Here is a 20907-nt window from a genome sequence, read left to right as displayed (position 1 = left end):
CTCTGTACTATACTATTCTCTGACAGAGCCACCTTAGTAAATGTATGAACTGTGCTGACAACACTTGCGAACTTTCAACATGAGGGAACAGCAGGATCACTTAACAGAACAAAATCTTAAAATAATGTCAAAGCTTGATTTCACATGGTGATCTGTGGCACTGCTCCTCACGAAATCAGGACTCCCCCGGCCTGGCAGGGCCGACTAGGTTAGGGTGTCCTGCCCTCACTCACCGGGCAGGGCTTGGGATGAGCTGGACGTGACTGCCGCGGACATTTTCTGTTCAACCTTGAAGCCTTCGCTACAGGAGACCGCCTGGCCGTCGGACTGGGAAACAAATCTGAGAAACGGAGAGAGACCAGGCAGAAAGCCCTTGGGACCAGGAAGCAGAGATGAGATTCTGGTTTGGCAGTGGCACCTGGTGCCCGCTGTTAATAAATAATAAGACTGTCTGACATTTATAAGGCACCTCATCGGTAGTAACAGTGTCATCTCCATAAGCCACTCTATTAGTAGTAACAAATTATAGCCCCACGCCTCCATTATCTCTAATATTCTCAACGTCCGCTAACTGCGTCTTATTACCATTTAAAGAAACCGTGGCTCCTAGAGGTAAAGTACTTGGGTCACAACGCGAGGGGGTCCAGACTTGACCCTAGACCTCCAGACTCGGGCGGGGAGGTGGCCGAGGCCCCCGGTGAGCCGCAGGGCAGCCTGCCCAGCCCGGGGAGGACCGTGTGGGCGGGCCGGGAGCGCAGGTGGCTGCCCCCCACAAGGGGGCGGGCTCTGCCGGCCAGTCCGGCCCGGAACCCCTGGCGGCCCGCACACAACTACACCTGTCCCGGAGCCTGCGGCGGTGCATGCAGCGGAGGAGCTCTGTCTTCCCCTTCATCTCACTACAAGCCCGGCGTCCCGCCGCGTGCGGCCCGGCGCAGCCCGCCAGTCCGCCCGGAGCCTACCCAGTCGCCGCGCTGCACGCCCGGGGTGCGCCCTCTGCCCTGACTGGAACAGAGGGCCCCGCAGCCGTCATGCTTTCCGCCATCTACACAGTCCTGGCGGGGCTGCTGTTCCTGCCGCTCCTGGTGAACCTCTGCTGCCCCTACTTCTTCCAGGACGTGGGCTACTTCTTGAAGGTGGCCGCCGTGGGCCGGAGGGCGCGCAGCTACGGGCAGCTGCGGCCGGCTCGCACCATCCTGCGGGCGTTTCTGGAGAAAGCGCGCCAGACTCCACACAAGCCTTTTCTCCTCTTCCGCGACGAGACTCTCACCTACGCGCAAGTGGACCAGCGCAGCAACCAGGTGGCCCGGGCGCTGCACGACCACCTCGGCCTGCGCCAGGGAGACTGCGTGGCGCTCTTTATGGGTAACGAGCCGGCCTACGTGTGGCTGTGGCTGGGGCTGATGAAGCTGGGCTGTGCCATGGCGTGCCTCAATTACAACATCCGCGCAAAGTCCCTGCTGCACTGCTTCCAGTGTTGCGCGGCGAAGGTGCTGCTGGCGTCGCCAGGTGAGCCCCGAGGATCGCCCTGCCCTGGCACCAGGGCTTCTTGACGCCTTGACTAACGAGCCACAGCGTGGCATAAGGGGTTCGCAGAGGGAGGTTCAGATCGGAACTGGAGGTACAGAAAAAGAGGTTGGCAATGTTTCCTTGAATCGCAAATAATGATCATTTAGAACCACCTGTTGTTGAATTTAAAACAGGTGGTTTAGAACCACCACCTGTTGAAGCTAATTATGTGCTAGGTTCTGTGTAAAGCACTCTACAGGCAGTGTGGCTTTTAATCCTCACAATGGGTAAGATTTGTTACAGGACTTTTATAGATGAGACCACTGAGGTCCTGAGAGGCGAAGCCTCATGCCCAGCCATCTATCTGCAAATTCCAAGCTCTTAATCAATACTTATAACATCTGCATTAAAATGCAGAGGCTCTTGAGTGCGAACTCTAGTGGATCCAGAGGGGCTCTTCTCACCTCTGCTGCTTGACTGGCTGTGTGATCATGGAAAAGTCACTGCTCTCTGTCCCTTGGTTTGCTCCTCTCTAATGAGGCAGGTTTCAATGTTGCTTCCAGCTCTCAACTGCTGTTAGCATCCCTGTCCCCTCCCTGCAGAACAAAGGTGACCACACCTGATCCCCAGAGAGAAGATATTGGGGATCTGCTGCAGGGCCCTTGTGAGCCCCCACTGCATCTATAACAGTAGTGACCCTTTCAGTTCTGTGGTTACCTCCTGCCACATTTCAGCCAGACTTGAAATAGTAACTTAAGTGAGGACAAGGCCAGGAAGCGACAGAGAACCTGTTACTCACAGGGTTGATGGCTTTCCCCTCCCAGAGAGTTTGTCTCTGCGCTTGAATAAGGACCAAGGGTTCCTTCTCTCAGTCAGTAAGAAGAGGCCTACCCAGGTGTGGGCTGAAAGACCTGGGTGACAGGGAAGGGGTCTAGGGAGCCAAGGAGCCTCAGCTTTCTAGAATGAATTTCTGTGCTAAGCCCTATAGTAGATGCTTTTATTAGCCCGGGAGATAGCATATCACTACCCCCCACCCCACCATCACCACCATTATACAGTTGAGAAAACTGAGGCTTAAAATTCCAACCTAGCTCTATCCAAATCCAAATTCGAAGTCATGCTCTTTCCTACTTTTTTTTTTTTTTTTTTTTTTTTTGACAGTCTCATTCTGTTGCCCAGGCTGGAGTGCAGTGGTGCTATTTCAGGTCACTGTAACCTCTGCCTCCCAGGCTCAAGCGATCCTCCCACCTCGGCCTCTCAAGTAGCTGGGACCACAGGCATGCACCACCATGCCCAGCTAATTTTTTGTTATTTTTGGTAGAGACAGGGTTTCACCATGTTGCCCAGGCTGGTCTCAAACTCCTGAGATCAAGCTATCCACCCACCTTGGCCTCCCAAAGTGCTGGGATTACAGGTGTGAGCCACTGCACCCAGCCTCTTTCCTACATCTTATTGTCTTCCTCTGCATGAATGTAAAGTGTAAGTGTGCTAGAAGGGATGAAGCGTCCAGTTGCTCTACCCCTTCATTTCATAGCTGGGGAAACTGAGGCAAACTAAGGGGCTACAGAAAGATGAAAGGTTAATTCACTTGTGAGAAACCAGGAATGTTACACACCTGCTTCACGTGGCATGAAATAAATAATCCAAAAAATATAGGCTTTGTATAAAAGTTTAAAAGCAGAAAGCCAAGTTTTAGGCTGGACGTGGTGGCTCAAGCCTGTAATCCCAGCACTTTGGGAAGCTGAGGTGGGCGGATCACTTGAGGTTAGGAGTTCAAGACTAGCCTGGCCAACATAGCAAAAACCCCATCTCTACTTAAAAAAAAAAATTAGCTGGGCATGGTGGCACGTGCTTGTAATCCCAGCTACCTGGGAGGTTGAGGCAGGAGAATCACCGGAACCCAGGAGGCAGAGGTTGCAGTGAGCCGAGATCATGCTACTACACTCCAGCCTGGGGGACAGAGTGAGATTCCATCTCAAAAAAAGAAAAAGAAAAAGAAAGAGAGAAAGAAAGAAAGAAAGAAAGAAAAGTTTAAAGGTGGCTAAATTATTTGGAAGAGATGGTCCTTTCAAGAAAATTCCTATTAATTTCTAGTTGCCTGAGAAAAGCAGTAACTTCACTACTTTGTAACTAGAAGACTCTCCTAAGCCTATTACTTTACCAGCTTACTTGGAGGGAAATTATTAACACAGTGATCTTTGTACCACTTCAAGAGGCATCTAAATTGTGTTTATCACTTTAGTATCCCAGGCCCCCTGAGAGGGAGGTCACAGGGTTTGGAGTTTTGCTGACAAAGAAGTTCAGGATTAAATGACCATGATATAATTTGGTTCTGTAATAAAGTCAGAAGTACAACCAGATACCCTCTTCCCACCCAGGCAACAGTTCTCTGCCATAGAGCTATGTATTTACATAGAGAATATATGGAAATTTCTACATTAAAATCAAACATGAACCAGACTTTGCAGTGGACCTAAGGCACTCTCTGGACAGTCAACTGACCTCTCAGGGAGGCCACATATTGGGAAAAAAAAAGTCAGTTTTTCCAAATCACTGAGATACCTTTGCACATGAAGCAAAATTACAGTCTGTCACAGAGTTGCATGTTTACTAAACATGCCCATGGGAAAATATGTTGAATGGACTTGATTCTTAGAGTTCTTTGGTGTTGGAAGGGACTTTAGAGATATTCTAACCCTATAATCCTCTACCTTTAATAAATGTGTTATACTTTAAAAAAAAAAAAGTTTACAGAAGAAACTTTAATAAGCCTAAGAATCACCTGGGAAGCTTACTTTTAAAAACATTCTGAGGCCGGACGCTATGGCTCGCTCCTGTAATCCTAGCACTTTAGGAAGCAGAGGAGGGAGGATCACTTGAGCCCAGAAGTTCGAGACTAGCCTGGGCAACATAACGAAACCCCATCTCTACCAAAAAAAAAAAATACAAAAATGAACTGGACATGATGGTGAGTGCCTATGGTCCCAGTTACTGGGGAGGCTGAGGTGAAAGGATCGCTTGAGCCTGGGAGGTTGAGGCTGTGCTGAGTTGTGATTATGCCACTGTACTCCAGCCTGGGTGACAGAGTGAGACCCTGTCTCAAAACAAAAAAATAAAATTTCTGAGATCATCCCCAAAAATGCTGATTCAGTAAGACTATGTTGGGGCCCAGGAATGTGTATTTTATAAGAAACCCCACCCCCAACGCCAGGTGATTTTGAAACAAATGGTCTGAGGACTAGGCTTTGAAAAACAGTCTAGTTTCCCATTGTTTTTCGTTGTTGTTGTTTGTTTGTTTCTTGGTTTTTGAAACAGAGTCTCACTCTGTTGCCCAGGCTGGAGTGCAGTGGCGCAATCTCAACTCACGGCAACCTCCGCCTCCCAGGTTCAAGCCATTCTTCTGCCTCAGCCTCCCAGGTAGCTGGGACTATAGATGCCCGCCACCATGCCCAGCTAATTTTTGTGTTTTTAGTAGAGATGGGGTTTCACCGTGTTGGCCAAGATGGTCTCGATCTCTTGACCTCATGATCCACCTGCCTTGGCCTCCCAAAGTGCTGGGATTAGAGTCATGAGCCACCACTACTGGCCTTCCCGTTGTCTTATAGCTGTATAAACAAAGGCCTAGAGGGATGATATGAATTGCCCATGGTCAAGTGGATAGTTAGGAACAGAAAGATAGAGATAGAACCCAGATTTTTTTTTCTCACTTACGAGGCACTGTTTATTCTATCACACCATCTTGAACATGATACATAAATGTGAGTTTGATTCCATACTTTGAATTTCAGCCCAGGGCTTGTAGGCTAGTAAGAGCTCTTGAGCTCCATCTGTCAGTTAAATTCTGCAGTATATATAAAGGACCAGCACAGAGGCATTTATCATGAGGATTGACCCAGTTGTTATGAATTTGGGGGGTTCTTTATAAAACTTAACAGGACTCAACCCTGCAGGGTTGAGTGCAGGAATTTCAGTACTCAATTACTCCTTCCAATTTTACTATAGTTACAGAAAGTCAAGACTCACAAACACTTCCCTGAATCAAGCAGCAGCACTGTTTCCCAGAGAATATGACTTTCTCTCCGTTGTACGTTTCATGATCGTTCTCCAGGGCAGGGTATGATCTAGGTAATCACATAGAAAAATTGTCTCCAACGATAAGAACCTGTATCAATGTTGTAATTAATAAAAGCCAACTGGCTGGGCCAGTAGTTTTTCACACAACTTTCCAAATACAGAATATAGGTGAAACAGTAAAACATATTTTATTTCACACAATATAGGATAGTTTATAAAAACCTACAAAAGAGGCCTGAAATAGTACATTTGTTCTGTTTCCATTTATCCTAGCATCAAGACCATCATTAAACTAGCTCTTCTACTGGGTAGATAACCCAGGTCTCCTGAAGGTCCCCTCATCAGCTCACTGGCAGGGTATACACTATCTAACTCAACACAGCCATGCGAGGCTCCCACCTTGTAGGCACTACTCTTATACAAGGCTTTAGTAACAGTTAAAGATACTCTCTGTTGCAAAACTGAGTCCCAGATAAGTTATAAAATGTTCCAGATTACCTTTGACCTGCTGTTGCAAGGTTGCAGAAAGCAAAATTAGACCTCCTTTAAACAATGTGATAAAGGAAAATGCTTACAATAGCTTTCAAAAATATTGCATCATTAAAAGCTCTAAGACCGAAGAACTTCATTACAAAACAAGTGTTGGGACCAAGAATAACCCCTGTCATCCAAACTTTTGAGTTTAGATTGAGAAAAACTGCTGGTACAACAATTTGATTTTCAAAGCAAGAAACATTTGGAGGAGAAGCCACAAAAAAAAAAAAAAAAAAGGAGAGAGAGAGTCCCAATAAGGTACAAGCTAGTTTTCTCTCTGCCATGATGGGATGGAGAAATAAGAAGATGAATTAGTTCAAGGACCTTACAGTCCAGTAAAAGAACTAAACCACATGCACAAATGATTGTGACACCCAGGAGAATGTGCTCCGTGTGCTGGGAGAGCTACAAGTGCTGTAGGAAAACAAGCAGAGGTCAAGAGAAGGCTTTTTGGGGGCACTGACTATTGAGCTGGACAAATGCATTGGGGGAAGGGGCATTCCAGGCAAAAGGAGCACCAGAGGCACTTCTGATCAGGTGCTTAAAACAGTGAGATGCTTCCTTAAAGTGTATTGCGATCTAAGAACAATGGCAGGCTGGACTTAATAATAGTCATTTTTTAAAGCTGTTTCCTGAAGGGACTCAGGAAATGGAAAAAATAGGGACTCAGAGAGTCCAAAGAATGGCCAACAGCTGTGGCCTCACTTCCACAGAAGGAAATATTTAATTTTCTAATGCCAACTTTAGTCCAGAATCAAGGCACAGAAATAATCTAATCTCCACTCTTCTCACCTCTTTGGGCTGCCCAAGGAGTAACTTAAATGAGGTGCTTCAACGCACTTTGTCTCAAAGGCTTAGAATTCTCTCATATATCTTTGAATAATTCCCTAGTAATGTCTAGCACATAGTAGGCAGTCAATAAATGTCTGTTGGGCAGGGCGTGGTGGCTCATGCCTGTAATCCCAACACTTTGGGAGGCCAAGATGGGCCTCCTGACCTGAGGTCAGGAGTTCGAGATCAGCCTGGCCAACATGGCGAAACCCTGTCTCTATTAAAAATACAAAAATTAGTCAGGCATGGTGGCGGGCACCTGTAATCCCAGCTACTTGGGAGGCTGAGGCACAAGAATCACTTGAACCTGGGAGGCGGAAGTTGCAGTGAGCCAAGATCACACCACTGCCAGGGTGACAGAGTGAGACTGTCCAGATAGATAGGTAGGTAGGTAGGTAGGTAGGTAGGTAGGTAGGTAGGTAGATGGATGGGTGGATGCATACATACATACATACATAATAGATAGATAATGTCTGTTGAATTAATGGGTTCCATTATTCTGGTTGATTGTGACAGGCTTTCTTCCCTGAAGCTTAAGGACCACTGGGTTGGGCATGAGGGCCTGAAAAGTGATGTAACAAAATCAGATGTGAAAATATCCATTTAAACTCAATCTCCCCTGGGCCCAGCCTTACCCTACTACAGGCTTACTTATCTCCCAAAGGTCCTCCTAATCAATAACCGCGTCCCGCCCTCTGGCAGTACCCGGTAGGACAGCGGTGCTCTCCTCAGGTCTCAGTGCAGCGAGTAAGCTGGTGGTGAGCACAGGATGGGCTGGAAAGGATCTGTGAGTAGGATGGTGGAGGACCCTGTACAAGGACAGAAACCCAGACACCAAATGATTAATATATCCAAGGGCTGAGATTCCCAGCCTAGTAGCCCAAGGAAAGGTAGCTTAAAGATATTCTCTAAAATTTTTCTTCTTTCCCTGCTCTTAACTGAAGCTTGCAAAGGAGGTGATTGTACATCTCCATCCAAGAACAAGATTAGCACTTTGCTGGCATATATGGGAATGCACTTTATTTTCTTCAGAAACAGGGAATTAAGAGGTAAAAACAAACTCTGAATCCGGTGTTAATGTTATTGAATCTGAAAGGTAAGGATAGAGTTCAGATTATTCTATATAATAAGTGGCTAGTATTTGAAAAGGACCTTCCCACAGCCTCTGAGAAAAAGGAAGTAGATTGTTGGTAGACAGATGATGTGGTTGCTTACAGATATAAAATGCTAACAATTATGTAAGGCCTTGTGTGACCTAGTAACTCAGGATAAGGAATTACCTTTGATTCCAGGGCTATCTAGAAAGCAAGAGTTCATATAAGCAAGAACTTTAACTTGGAGAAATAAAAATTAACATCAAGGAGATTGCTACTTAATTACATAAATGTAAAATGGGTATGTATTTCCTTGTTAAATTTTTGCTTACTCCTGGTGGAACTTAAACATTTTTATGACCTCTGGGTGGTTTGTTTTGTGTGGGGAAGAGGGAGGAGTACACACACATGTCTCTCTCTATATATATATTTAGTATTATAATATGTGTTATCTTGCTGTACAAAATACTGTCATTCCAAACTGCCAATGATTGAGATACAAAATTACAGTTACAAATGGCATTTTAGGAACTATTTTTAGATTGTCTTCAAGGACTACATTATTAATACCACTAGTTTGTGTTTCAGTTGCTTTCCTGAATGAAGAAAAGAGATAAACCTTCAAGCTTGACTTGCTCATCAACCACCCATTTCATGATGAGAGTACATTTCCTTTCACTACCTTCCTTTTGGACCTTACCTTCTTGGTAAATATTTCTGGGGTGTTTTGTTTAATCCAGTCACTTACTCATTCACTGAGGCAGTCTAGTAGCAGAACAAGCTACTAAACTGAATGTTTTCCTATTGGAAACCTGCAGGTTTAGCCTGAGCACCTAATACCTTAGTAATCAAGATTGATTCAGCTCACCACCCACCCAATCTCCCTGCCTTCTAGCAATGGGCTTGTTTATTCAGAAAATTCCTTTTTCCTTAAAAAAAAAAAAAAAAAAAAAAAAGGCAGGGACAGACTTAATATGCTACCTTAATTTTTTTAAATTTTCTTTGAACAGACTTTAAGGGGATGGGGGAGTGGTGTTGTAATCACTTGATTTTTCAACACCCAAGTGTGTGCTCTTTCTCTGAGGGTTTATTTCAGTCTACAACTTAGAACTATACTGATGAAGAACTAACTGATGGAGCTGCTCTACACCCTTCAGGCAACTTTCTGTGACTACTGTTTCTCATACTCAAACTTTTAATAAAGCTTGAGGTTTTGCTCTTCAAGAAAAGTTCATCCATGTTACTCATTAAAGGCAGATCCAAATGATTGAACAAGCACTGAGCAGAAGGCCAAGCAGCCAGCCTCTTCCAAGAAATAAGGCACTTTGCTAGAACTTAATCTGAATGGCTCATACAAGGAGGTGGGAATCTCAGAAACCCAGAATGATTCTTTCATTTTGCATGTGACCCTCCATACACTGACTTGGTGAACCTCTTCTCATTTATAGAAATAAGATTACTGGTATCTATATCACAGGGTTGTTATGAAAATTATGTGAAGTGATATATGTATAAAACTATACCAACAGTTCTATGCAAATGAAAATGTTAAATGTTTGTTATTAGTAAAGGAGAGGTGGGTGCATGCTGTGATGTACCACCCAGATCCCTGCTTTAGGACTGACAGACTCACTCTTCAGCAACTGGGAGCTCTCAGCTGAGACCTCTCCCAGGACTTGTCCTTGGTTGAAGAGAGACACTTTGCCCAAGGTTAAGCACCACCACCCCAGCCTGAGTCCATTGGGCTGGTCAAAGGGCAGGTGTGAAGGCACAGCCTACCTCCCTTAATTTGGGACAACCCTGAAGGGCATCCCAGGTCCGGAGTCCCCTTAGGATTAGAGGATCTGCTGAGGGAGGCTTCTGATGTGTCTGCATTACAGTTCAATGTCTCCCTCTATCCAGTCTACTTCCCTTGCAGCCTCACAGGTCCCATTCCCAAGAGCACTCCTGCATGCACATCTCAGAGTCTCAGAGAACCCAACCTTGACAAATAGAATTATAGCTTATATGTTCTGGTTGATATTCACTCTTAGATGAGCAGACTTTACCATAAGAATTATATAAATATTTTATGCTTAAATTAGAAAATATGTAGGCCAACCAGGCACAGTGGCTCACGCCTGTAATTCCAACACTTTGGGAGGCCAAGGTGGGTAGATCACTTGAGGTTGGGAATTCAAGACCAGCCTGGCCAACATGGTGAAGCCCCGTCTCTACCAAAAGTACAAAAATTAGCCGGGCATGGTGGCAGGCATCTGTAATCCCAGCTACTCAGGAGGCTGAGGCAGGAGAATTGCTTGAACCCAGGAGGCAGATACTGCAGTGAGTTGAGATCACACCATTGCACTCCAGCCTGGGTGACAGAGTGAGACTCCATCTCAAAATAAAAAAAAAGACGTTAAATGTCAACTAGATAGTTGACAGGTAGATTCACATCCAGAATTTCCTTTCAAATTTCATTTTTTCTTTCTACATCTTAAAGGGAAGAAAGCCTTCCATAGTGTGTCCTGATATGGTTGGCAAGCCAGTGGAAACTCAAGTGTGCCCAAATAACAAATCTACACCAACAGCCTACAGGAGATGGAAGGAAATGGTGTAGGGCAGGGGCAATGGCCCTCCCTTCAGATTAGATGACTTGCATAAAAGGTCAGGAATCACAAACTACATGCCTGCAGAGGGCCAGCTAGGAACATGAATGAAGTACACATGATGTGAAGTTGCTTGAACTGTGATCAAGCATGATACCAGCTTAATTGCATTTCCTTTTATTATTATTAATTTTTCATACTAATATCTGAGTACATTTTTCTTTTTTTAGTTTTCTTTTTTTTTTTTTTTTTTTTTTGAGAGAGGGTCTCACTGTGTTGCCCAGGCTGGAGTCCAGTAGCATAATCATGGCTCACTGCAGCCTTGACCTCCCAGGCTCAGGTGATCCTCCCACCTCGGCCTCCAAAGTAGCTGGGACTACAGGTGTGCGCCACCACATCCGGCTAACATTTTTGTGTGTGTGTATTTTTTTGTACAGGTGTTTCGCCATGTTGCCCAGGCTAGAGTACATTTTTCTTAAAAAAAAAAAAAAAAAAGTACAGAAAAACTTAAAGTCCCTTTTGACCTACCATTTTCCCCCTCATTAAGGTGATTACTTGGAGGTGAAAAATAAAAAAGAAAAAAAAAAAGACTGTTACTAAGTCCTATCTATTCTACCTACCAGATATCTCTTAAGTACATTCACTTCTCTCTACCCACTGCTGCCTCCACAGTGTAGACAAGCTTCATCTAACAGCTGGTCTCCCTACCTCTTCTCACTGCCCCTGCAGTCCATTTGCCTGGCTTAAGCCAGGCCCTCAGGGACCTGCTCTCTAAGTCTCCAGCCTCTTCTCCCAACCTTATTCCCCTCCCACTCCACATTCCAGTCAGCTTTAACCTCTTTTAGTTACAGGGCCCCAGGCTGCGTTGGCTCTGGGCCTTTGCATAAGCTGTCTCACTGCCCAGACACAGGCTTAGTCAGTCCCAGCGGATCTTCATCTCCACCATCTGCTCATCTTTCAGGTCTCAGTTTACAGGGCACTTCTTCTAGGTCGTCTTTCTGCCCCCCCACCACCACCTGCTCCCCAAATACCTTCTCCTTCCCCTGTTGTGACACCTATGGCCACTTATTTTGATTTTTGTTTGTTTCTCCTCTATTAGACCTGGGCTCTATGAAAACAGGGACAGTGTTTTGCTCACTGTCATATCCAGTGTACAGAGACCTGTCTGGCACACAGGGAACACTCTTTAAATAGATGTTGAATAAATGTTGGGAGGGAGGGAATGAGAATGGATCCAGGTAACTTATGAACGGGTTGTTTGACTATGGACCATGAGTCTCATGACAGGAGGAAAGAAAGGAGATTTCACAATTCTTTAGCAGTAGGAGTTGCTGTTTTTAAAGCAGAAGATGACACAGAATGCCAGCAGGAGTGGGACCAGGAGGGACCTCTGGACCTCCCGAATAAGGAGAGTGGATTCTGTGACAAGGGATGAACAGCCCTGAAAAACAGGGTGGCAACAAGAAGTTGGATGAGAGTGAAGCTGATAAATTAGAAGCAGGAAGAGACTCAAGGGCAGGACTTTGGTTAGGAGGCTATAGCCATAATCTAGGTAGGATATAATGAGGACATGAGCCAAGGCAGTGGCACAGGAGTGGATGCTACCATCCCAGTTTCTACAACAGTCATATTTCTAGTAACTTTCTGGAGTGCTGAAGGACTAGAGAGCAACCAGACAAAAATTTAAAAAATATATATATATAAAGGAGGAGAATAAAGATTCTTGGGACAAAAGAAAAAAAGAGAACTTCAATAAAGAAAGTACAATCATAGCACTTTACTTGGCTCTGCAGTATTTTCATAGTCATAATTGTGTTGATTCTGATTGTTGGTTTTCAGCTTCTAGAGCAAATCCATAAAGCTGGGAAGACAGAATAATGGTATCAGAATAAATGTAAATGCTATTACCCTATACAATGTAAAGTGAAGATAATAACTGTCAGAAATGGACAGGGTGAAATGGAAGTAGGAATCAAAATTGATAGGCCAAGAACTAGCAGGAAATGCATATTTTTTGGTGATGGAGAGGTAATTGCCAGAAGAAACAGCTTTTAAAAAATTGACAATGGTGGGCTGGGTGCTTTGGCTCACACCTGTAATCCCAGCACTTTGGGAGGCCAAAGTAGGTGCATCACGAGGTCAGGAGATCAAGACTATCCTGGCTAACACAGTGAAACCCCATCTCTACTAAAAATACAAAAAAAAAAAAAAATAGCCAGGTGTGGTGGCAGGCACCTGTAGTCCCAGCTACTTGGGAGGCTGAGGGAGGAGAATGGCATGAACCTGGGAGGTGGAGCTTGCAGTGATCCGAGATCGTGCCACTGCACTCCAGCCTGAATGACAAAGTGAGACTTCATCTCAAAATAAATAAATAAATAAAATAAATAAAATTAAATTTAAAAAATTGACAGTGGTTTCCCCTAGGCAATAGCTTTAGTTGTGAGGAAGGCCTGGATAAGGACTTGTTTATTTTCATTATAAACCCTTTTGTACTATTTGATTTATTGTTACCAGGTGCATGAGTCTTTTGATTAGAATATTTTTTTAAATTTTAAATGCATCTATCCTGGTGATATTTCTTGTCTTCATGGAGATATCATACACAAACATCTGAAAAACAAAGCATATCAGATGAATTAGGTGTAGCCTCCCCAAGGTAATTCCCTGGGACATTTAGTTACCTTCCTACCCAGCACTTTGGGAGGCCGAGGTGGGTGGATCACGAGGTCAGGAGATCAAGACCATCCTGGATAACACTGTGAAACCCTGTCTCTACTAAAAATACAAAAAATTAGACAGGTGTGGTGGCGGGCGCCTGTAGTCTCAGCTACTGGGAGGCTGAGGCAGGAGAATGGCATGAACCCGGGAGGCGTAGGTTGCAGTGAGCCGAGATCATGCCACTGCACTCCAGCCTGGGCGACAGAGCGAGACTCCGTCTCAAAACAAAACAAAACAAAAAAAGAATAAGTATATTCACTTCCGTTATCACAATTCAAGACAAGTAGGCTTAAAAGCAGTCTCACTTTACGGCTTAAAGGCACAAAATCCAAGTGGCAAGACTGAAATGTGGTTTGCATATTAAATCAGTGCCTTTAAAATGTTTGACCTTAACCCAGTAAGAAATACTTTTGTGCATGACCCAGTACCCACACACGCACATAACTGAAACAAAACTTTTAAAAATGAATAGCCGTGTTCATCTATTAAGAATAGTTCCTATAACAGTGTTATAGGAATACTGCTATATAGAAGAAGTAATATTAAGGGTAGTGTGTACTAGGCATTGTTCAAAGAGCTCTATAATATTTGTTGATAAGATTCTGCCACCACTTTTGAGATGGGTGCTATTTTTACTTCCATTTTAGAGATTCAGAAAATGATGCTTACAGAGGTTAAGAAATTCTCAAGATAAGCAGTAGAACTGTCAGTAGAACTGTTACCTTTTACTATGTTAAGATGTGCTTCAAAATTTCTATTTCCTTCTTTTAAGTATTTTTCATTTTTTTAAATATTGCGCAGTTTAAATGATTTTAACAATCCACTACTGTAATTATGACCCACAGGTTGGGACTGCTCTAAATTAATCACTCCTTTTTTTCCCCTCAGATTGGAGAATGTGCTTATGAAATTTAGAGCTTATTTCTCAGATCAGTTTAACCTTCCTAGGAAATTACTTGTTACTGATGCATAAGAAAAAATTGTTACATAAAGTTAGCGTCTATCATCTTTGTTAATTAGCATGGCTCCCTTCTTTTCATTTTTCTTCTCCTTCCTTAAAATTTTCTCTCTTTTTTTCATCTTTAGTCCTGTGTGGCACATATTAGGAATAGCTACATTTATTTCTGGAGTTATATTTAGATATATATCAGTTACGCACTGATATTTCTTGGGTTTTGCCCATATGTCCATTGGTTTGCACTTGCCACAAGAAGTACAGATTTCAGCCAACCATCTGCTATGCTTGTGAAACCATCAAAACCCAACCTTCCCTCAGTATTGGAATCTCATTATTTTTTTTCAAATGTAGTAAACTTCATGTTTAAAATGCACAATAGGGCTGGGTGCAGTGGCTCACGAGCTCTGTAATCCCCACACTTTGGGAGGCCAAGATGGGAGGATTGCTTGAGGCCAGCAGTTCGAGACCTGCCTGGTTGACATAGACCCCATCTCCATTAAAATAATAATAATAATATAAAATACATAATGATAAGCATCATTTGTCATGTCCACACATTTAAGCAAAAAATTATGCTGAAAATAAAATTATGATGCTTATTGAAGCACTAATAGAACTTGAATAGACTGATTTAGTTGTTTTGATTTTTTTCTTATTAAATTAAGAACTACAAACAGCTGTTGAAGAGATACTGCCAAGCCTTAAAAAAGATGATGTGTCCATCTATTATGTGAGCAGAACTTCTAACACAGATGGGATTGACTCTCTCCTGGACAAAGTGGATGAAGTATCAGCTGAACCTACCCCAGAGTCATGGAGGTCTGAAGTCACTTTTTCCGCTCCTGCCTTATACATTTATACTTCTGGAACCACAGGTAAAAATAAAGGGGGGGGATTCCCCAAAAAAAATGGATCTGAAGGAGTTAAATGTTGGCACAGGTTTTCAAATCTCTTTCTTTGGCCAAACTTATTGGATAACTAATACTTCAGGAGATTTAGTTATTTGCCTGTGGGAACTGATCTTATTTCATAGCATGTGATCTCATTTGGGTTTCTCCAAGCTATGCATATTTTCCCCCAGTTGGTATAGAACAGATAAAGAGGTTAACCAAGAGCTACAGAAGGAGTTATGATGATGAATGAGATTTGACACTGAATGGGTAGTTGGAATTGTTTTTCATGCTTGTTGTGTTTTGATTATATTACATCCAGAGTCCATATAGACTTTATAATTGATTATAAATGGAACACAGGAGAAGACCAGTGAACAATTAGGGGGTTCTGTTTATATAAATGTTTTAACCATTATCTTCCCATGCAACACTGATTTGGAGCTGTTTGGTGCTGTGGATGTGGGGTGGCTATAGCATAAGGCCTAAAATACTGTATTTCAAATACAGTATTTTATCTAGGATGCCTTCAACTGTAAGCTGCACCATTATGAGCCACTAAGAAGAAACACTGCCAATTAACAATGTTATGGGAGCACTGCTATATGGAAGAAGCAATATTAAGGGTAGTATGTGTACTAGGCATTCTTCAAGAGGCTTTACAACATTTGTTGATAAGATTCTGCCCCAACTCTTGACATGGGTACTATTTTTACTTCCATTTTAGAGATTCAGAAAATGATGCTTACAGAGGTTAAGAACTTCCCAAGATAAGCATTAGAACTGTCAGGATTCACCTTGGAGGCTGATTCCACAGCTCATACAATTGACAGCTCTACCCCAGTACCTTCTTGTTTATTCATGTGATAGATATTTAGTGTCTGCATACTATAGGCCAGGAAGACCAAAATGTAATAATATGAAGCCTGAGGGGTATATTTAAAGGAAGGACAGGAAGCCAGCCCCAGCATGCCAATTATTATTATCAATATTGGAAAATTGAATCTGTGAGTCTTTTACCTCTGTTGATTAAAATTTAATTTAATTTAAGCAGGTAATACATGTCTTCTCCTTGTTAAATAATCAACAGACCAGGCTAAAATGTCCTTTGAGCCTTTTATCTCGGCTACATAGCTGACAGGAACTGTCTCCTTCACCTCGACAGGCCCTCAGCACCCACCTGAGCTCACAGTTCCTGGACCTGAGTTTAACCTGATTGTTGGCCTCACTTCATACAGTCACTTTTGCTAAGTATTTAAGTAAATGAGAAGCAGCCAGGATTGATATATTAAAGCTGGTGCCCAAAACATAATGTCTCTCATTTTTTTATTTTTTTATTTTTATTACCAGGCCAACAGAAAGGTGAGATGGCACAATTAACCAATTGTGTCTGCTGCATACAGACATTCCCTTAACATATGGGACTTTTATCATCATTTCTTAATAGAATGGTAAAATTAAATTGTAAATGTTTATTTGGGAAAGGATTGAGCCCTTGGTTAGTGAGGGGGAAATCCAATCTTAGTACTGTGTAAACAAGTATGAAATTTTGTTATAATGCTGTTTTCACAGTCAAATAGAAGATCCCTTTTAGGGAGAAAAAGGAGAATGAGCATTCTCTGATTTAATCTCTTAAGTCAGAATTTATATTTAATTGGAAGACAATTGAATGGGTGTTTATTTTACTTTATTCATTTTCTCTGAATCAAATATTTGCTAGGCCAAGCACAGTGGCTCACATCTATAATCTCAGAACTTTGGGAGGCTAAGGCAGGAGGTTCACTTGAGCCCAGAAGTTTGAGATCAGGCTGGGCAACATAGCAAGACCCCATCTTTACAAAAACATTAAAAAATTAGCTGGCATAGTGGTACACCTTGTAGTCCTAGCTACTTGGGAGACTGAGGTGGGAGGATCACTTGAGCCCAGCAGTCTGAGGCTAGAGTGACGTGCCACTGTACCCCATGCTGGGTGACAGAGCAAGACACTGTCTGTAGAAAAAAAAAATTGCTAAGTTACTCTTGTAAACATTAATTAAAAGAATTCATTTAAACAGTTGGAGAACAAATGTCCCTGTTCCTCAAAGGAAGTCATTAGCACAAAATTATATAATAGTTACCAGATATTCTCATTTCTTCATTAATACAAAATCTTAATTTAGGAAAGTTCTGAAAGTACTTCAAGGCAACAAAGATGAGCATTTCTTTTTAAAAAATTCAGAGGCCAGGCACGTTGGCTCTTACGTACAATCCCAACACTTTGGGGCCAAGATGGGAGGCTCACTTGAAGCCAAGAGTTCAAGATCAGTCTGGGCAATAAAGCAAGACCTCATCTCTACAAAAAATATAAATAAATTATCCAGGCATGGTGGTGCACACCTGTGGTCCCAGATACTTGGGGGGATGAGACAAGAGGATCACTTGACCTGAGCCTGTGGTGAGCCTTGAACACCACTACACTCCAGTCTGGCAACAGAGTGAAAGCCTATCTAAAAAATAATATTAATAATAATATATAAAACAAAACAAAAAAACTGGCCCATTGTCAAAGAAAATGAATTTTGAATTGTGTTTACAATAATAGTAGATTGCTGACCATATTTGTCTGCCTCGGAACAAGTTGCTGCTATTTGGGCAATATCCGGTGAACGTACCATCAAGCATTGAAGAATCTGAGTCAACAGAGATTTGTCTTCCTCTCACAAAGTCTACTTACCCACTCAGATCTTAAACTCTTAGTCCCCTTCCCAGTGACTTCATGCCCTCCCCAATTGAACTGTTCTTCCATGGGAAACAATATAAGCAAACACTAAACAGAAAAAAATCTTACAAAAAACGTATATAAATTATGGTTAAGAAAATGCAAACGCATTTAGTCTAATGTACTAAAACTACATGGAGATACTGTTTTTCACCTTTCTGACTGGCAAAGGTCCCAACATTTAAGAGCACACATTGACAAGGCTAGGAGGAAACAGGCATACTCATGTATTGCTGGTAGGAGAATGAATGGGGACACCCCTTATAACTGGCAATGTGGCAGTTATTTATCAAGATTACAAAGACTTTCTTTTTGAGACAGAGACTCAATCTGTTGCCCAGGCTGGAGTACAGTGGCAGGATCAGGGCTCACTGTAGCCTCAACCTCCTGGGCTCAAGCAATCCTCCCACCCAAGTAGCTAGGACTACAGATACATGCTGCCACGCCCAGCTAATTTGTTTTACTTTTTGTTGAGGAGGGGTCTCACTATGTTGCCCAGACTGGTGCTGAACTCCTGGGCTCAAGCAATCCTCCTGCCTCAGCGTCCCAAAGTGCTGGGATTACAGGACTGGCCATCTTTTATCTTTTGACACAACAATCTCACTTCCGTGAATTTATCCAAAAGATATGGTGTCATTCATATGTGAACTGCCATATGGACGAGGTTCTTCACTGCAGCATCATTTGTAACAGCAAATAGTATAAATAAATTATAATAGACTCATAAAAGGACTGCTGAAGGAGCTGAGAAAAGGAATAAATAAATGAATAAGAGAAATCTCTATGTACAAACATGAACAAATCTCCAATAAACAGTGTTAAGCAGCAGAGACAAAAAACATGCAAAAGAGTGTGTTTTTTTTTTTTTTTTTTTTGAGACCCCAGGCTGGAGTGCAGTGGCGCTATCTCGGCTCACTGCAACCTCCACCTCCCAGGTTCATGCCATTCTCCCGCCTCAGCCTCCCAAGTAGCTGGGACTACAGGTGCCCACCACCATGCCTGGCTAATGTTTTGTATTTTTAGTAGAGATGGGGTTTCACCGTGTTAGCCAGGATGGTCTCAATCTCCTGACCTTGTGATCCACCCACCTTGGCCTCCCAAAGTGCTGGGATTACAGGTGTGAGCCATCGCACCTGACTGAGTGTGCATATTTTTTAATGGAAAAGGCAAGAACATATAAGCAAATGTTCATATTTGCTTTGTTTGTATAAAATAACTCCAGTACATAAGAAATCTCTCTGACTCCCAGCCTTCACATCTATGGATTGGAGAATATAATTCTGTTTATGTCATACATAAACGTGTTATGGAAATTAAATGAAATTTTTTAAATGTCTTGCAAAGTGGTAGCCACAGAGCAGAAATTCAATAGACATTCATTCCTCTGTTTTCTGTTTCTCTTCAGATTACTACTGTTATAACCATCTAACTCAGGAGTTAGCAATCTGTGGCTTGTGGGCCAAATACAGCCTCCCACCTGTTTTTACAAATAAAGTTTTATTGGAACACAGCCACACTCCATTTATGTGTCTGTGTATGGCTGCTTTTGACCACAATAGCAGAGTTCAGTTGTTGCAACAGAGATTGTATGACCCACAAAGCCTAAAACATTTACTCTCTGGTCCTTTATAGAAAAAATTTGTCAACTTCTGGTCTAACCGATCATGGCCCTTCCCAGTGCAATTCTCAAAATACAGGATGATTAATCTTCCTAAGCCAGATCTCTCTCCTACACTGTAAATGCCGAATCTTGGTTAACTCATGCCTTCTCTTGTATATTTGCAAAGGTCTCCCAAAAGCGGCCATGATCACTCATCAGCGCATATGGTATGGAACTGGCCTCACTTTTGTAAGCGGATTGAAGGCAGATGATGTCATCTATATCACTCTGCCCTTGTACCACAGTGCTGCACTATTGATTGGCTTTCATGGATGTATTGTGGCTGGTAAGCTTTTTCTACAAAGTGTTGGAGGCGAGTGCACATTTACATTTTCTCACAAGGAACAGTAATATAAAATTTGGCTATGTTGCTGTCTGCTAGAAACAGTCTTCCATTTTGCATTAACAATAAGGCTATTTGATCATATTACAAGCAAGCATCTAAAATAATCTGTTTTTTCATGCCTGCTTATCTAATAATATAATGCTATAATTGTTCAGTATATCAAGAGAGAAACTCCTATAAAATATTTTAGAGCTGGGTGCAGTGGTTCACACCTGTATTCCCAGCACTTTGGGAGACCAAGGCAGGAGGATTGCTTGAGGCCAGGAGTTCAAGACCAGCCTGGGCAACAGAGCAAACCTCATCTCTACAAAAAAACAAAAATAGCCAGGCATGGTGGCTCAAGTCTGTAGTCCCAGCTACCCAGGAGGCTGAAGTAGGAGAATTGCTTGAGTCCAAGAGTTCAAGATTGCAGTGAGCTGTAATTACACCACTGCACTCCAAGCTAGGTGACACAGTGAGACCTCAACTGTGAAAAATAAAATAAAAATAAAAAATTATCTGTATCTAGGTTATGACACTTGAATCTTAGATTCTATGTCATGTCATTTCCATCTTTAGAAACTTACATGTTCATCTCCATCAGCATCTGATTTAAACTTCTTCAGTTGTGTGCACTCTTTGGCAGCCTCCCCTGTTTCCACAGCTTTTCAGCTCTACTAGAAGGAAAGAAGATGGCAACTCCATCAGAATACTTGGCTTGGCTTGCCATCTCTTCTCTTTCCTTCTCAGACTTTACTATTCAAATTGGAGTTGCCATCCTCTCTCCTTCAGGAGGATTTATGTCACTTGTATACGTTACCGCAAAGTTCAATAGCCACCTCTTCCAGGAAGCTATCTGTAACTTTCTGACTGAACTAAAAAACAACTTTTTCTCCCATGTGGCATTTCATTTTAAATAATCATATATGTATATATAAAAATATATACACATATGTATATATAAAAATATA

The 20907-nt window shown here is 42.6% G+C and overlaps 1 protein-coding gene across 2 annotated transcripts in view; it reads left to right on the top strand.

Annotated features, from left to right (window-relative positions):
- Positions 1-801: 801 nt before the first annotated feature.
- The window catches only part of SLC27A2 (solute carrier family 27 member 2), a 52463-nt gene continuing 32357 nt past the window's right edge, over positions 802-20907 (top strand). Inside the window, exons 1-3 of one of the 2 annotated variants that reach the window (XM_023227179.2) lie at positions 802-1506; positions 14969-15178; positions 19739-19897. In XM_023227179.2, the coding sequence (XP_023082947.2) occupies positions 861-1506; positions 14969-15178; positions 19739-19897 (1015 nt within the window). In that variant the 5' untranslated portion in view covers positions 802-860. The remainder of the gene's footprint in view (positions 1507-14968; positions 15179-19738; positions 19898-20907) is intronic. The other variant, XM_023227180.2, reaches the window with a different exon arrangement.

This window comes from Piliocolobus tephrosceles, chromosome 6 (genome assembly GCF_002776525.5).
Source record: "Piliocolobus tephrosceles isolate RC106 chromosome 6, ASM277652v3, whole genome shotgun sequence".
NCBI lineage: Eukaryota > Metazoa > Chordata > Mammalia > Primates > Cercopithecidae > Piliocolobus > Piliocolobus tephrosceles.
The sequence above is the reverse complement of the archived record's forward strand: the minus strand, read 5'-3'. Positions and strand labels throughout refer to the sequence as shown.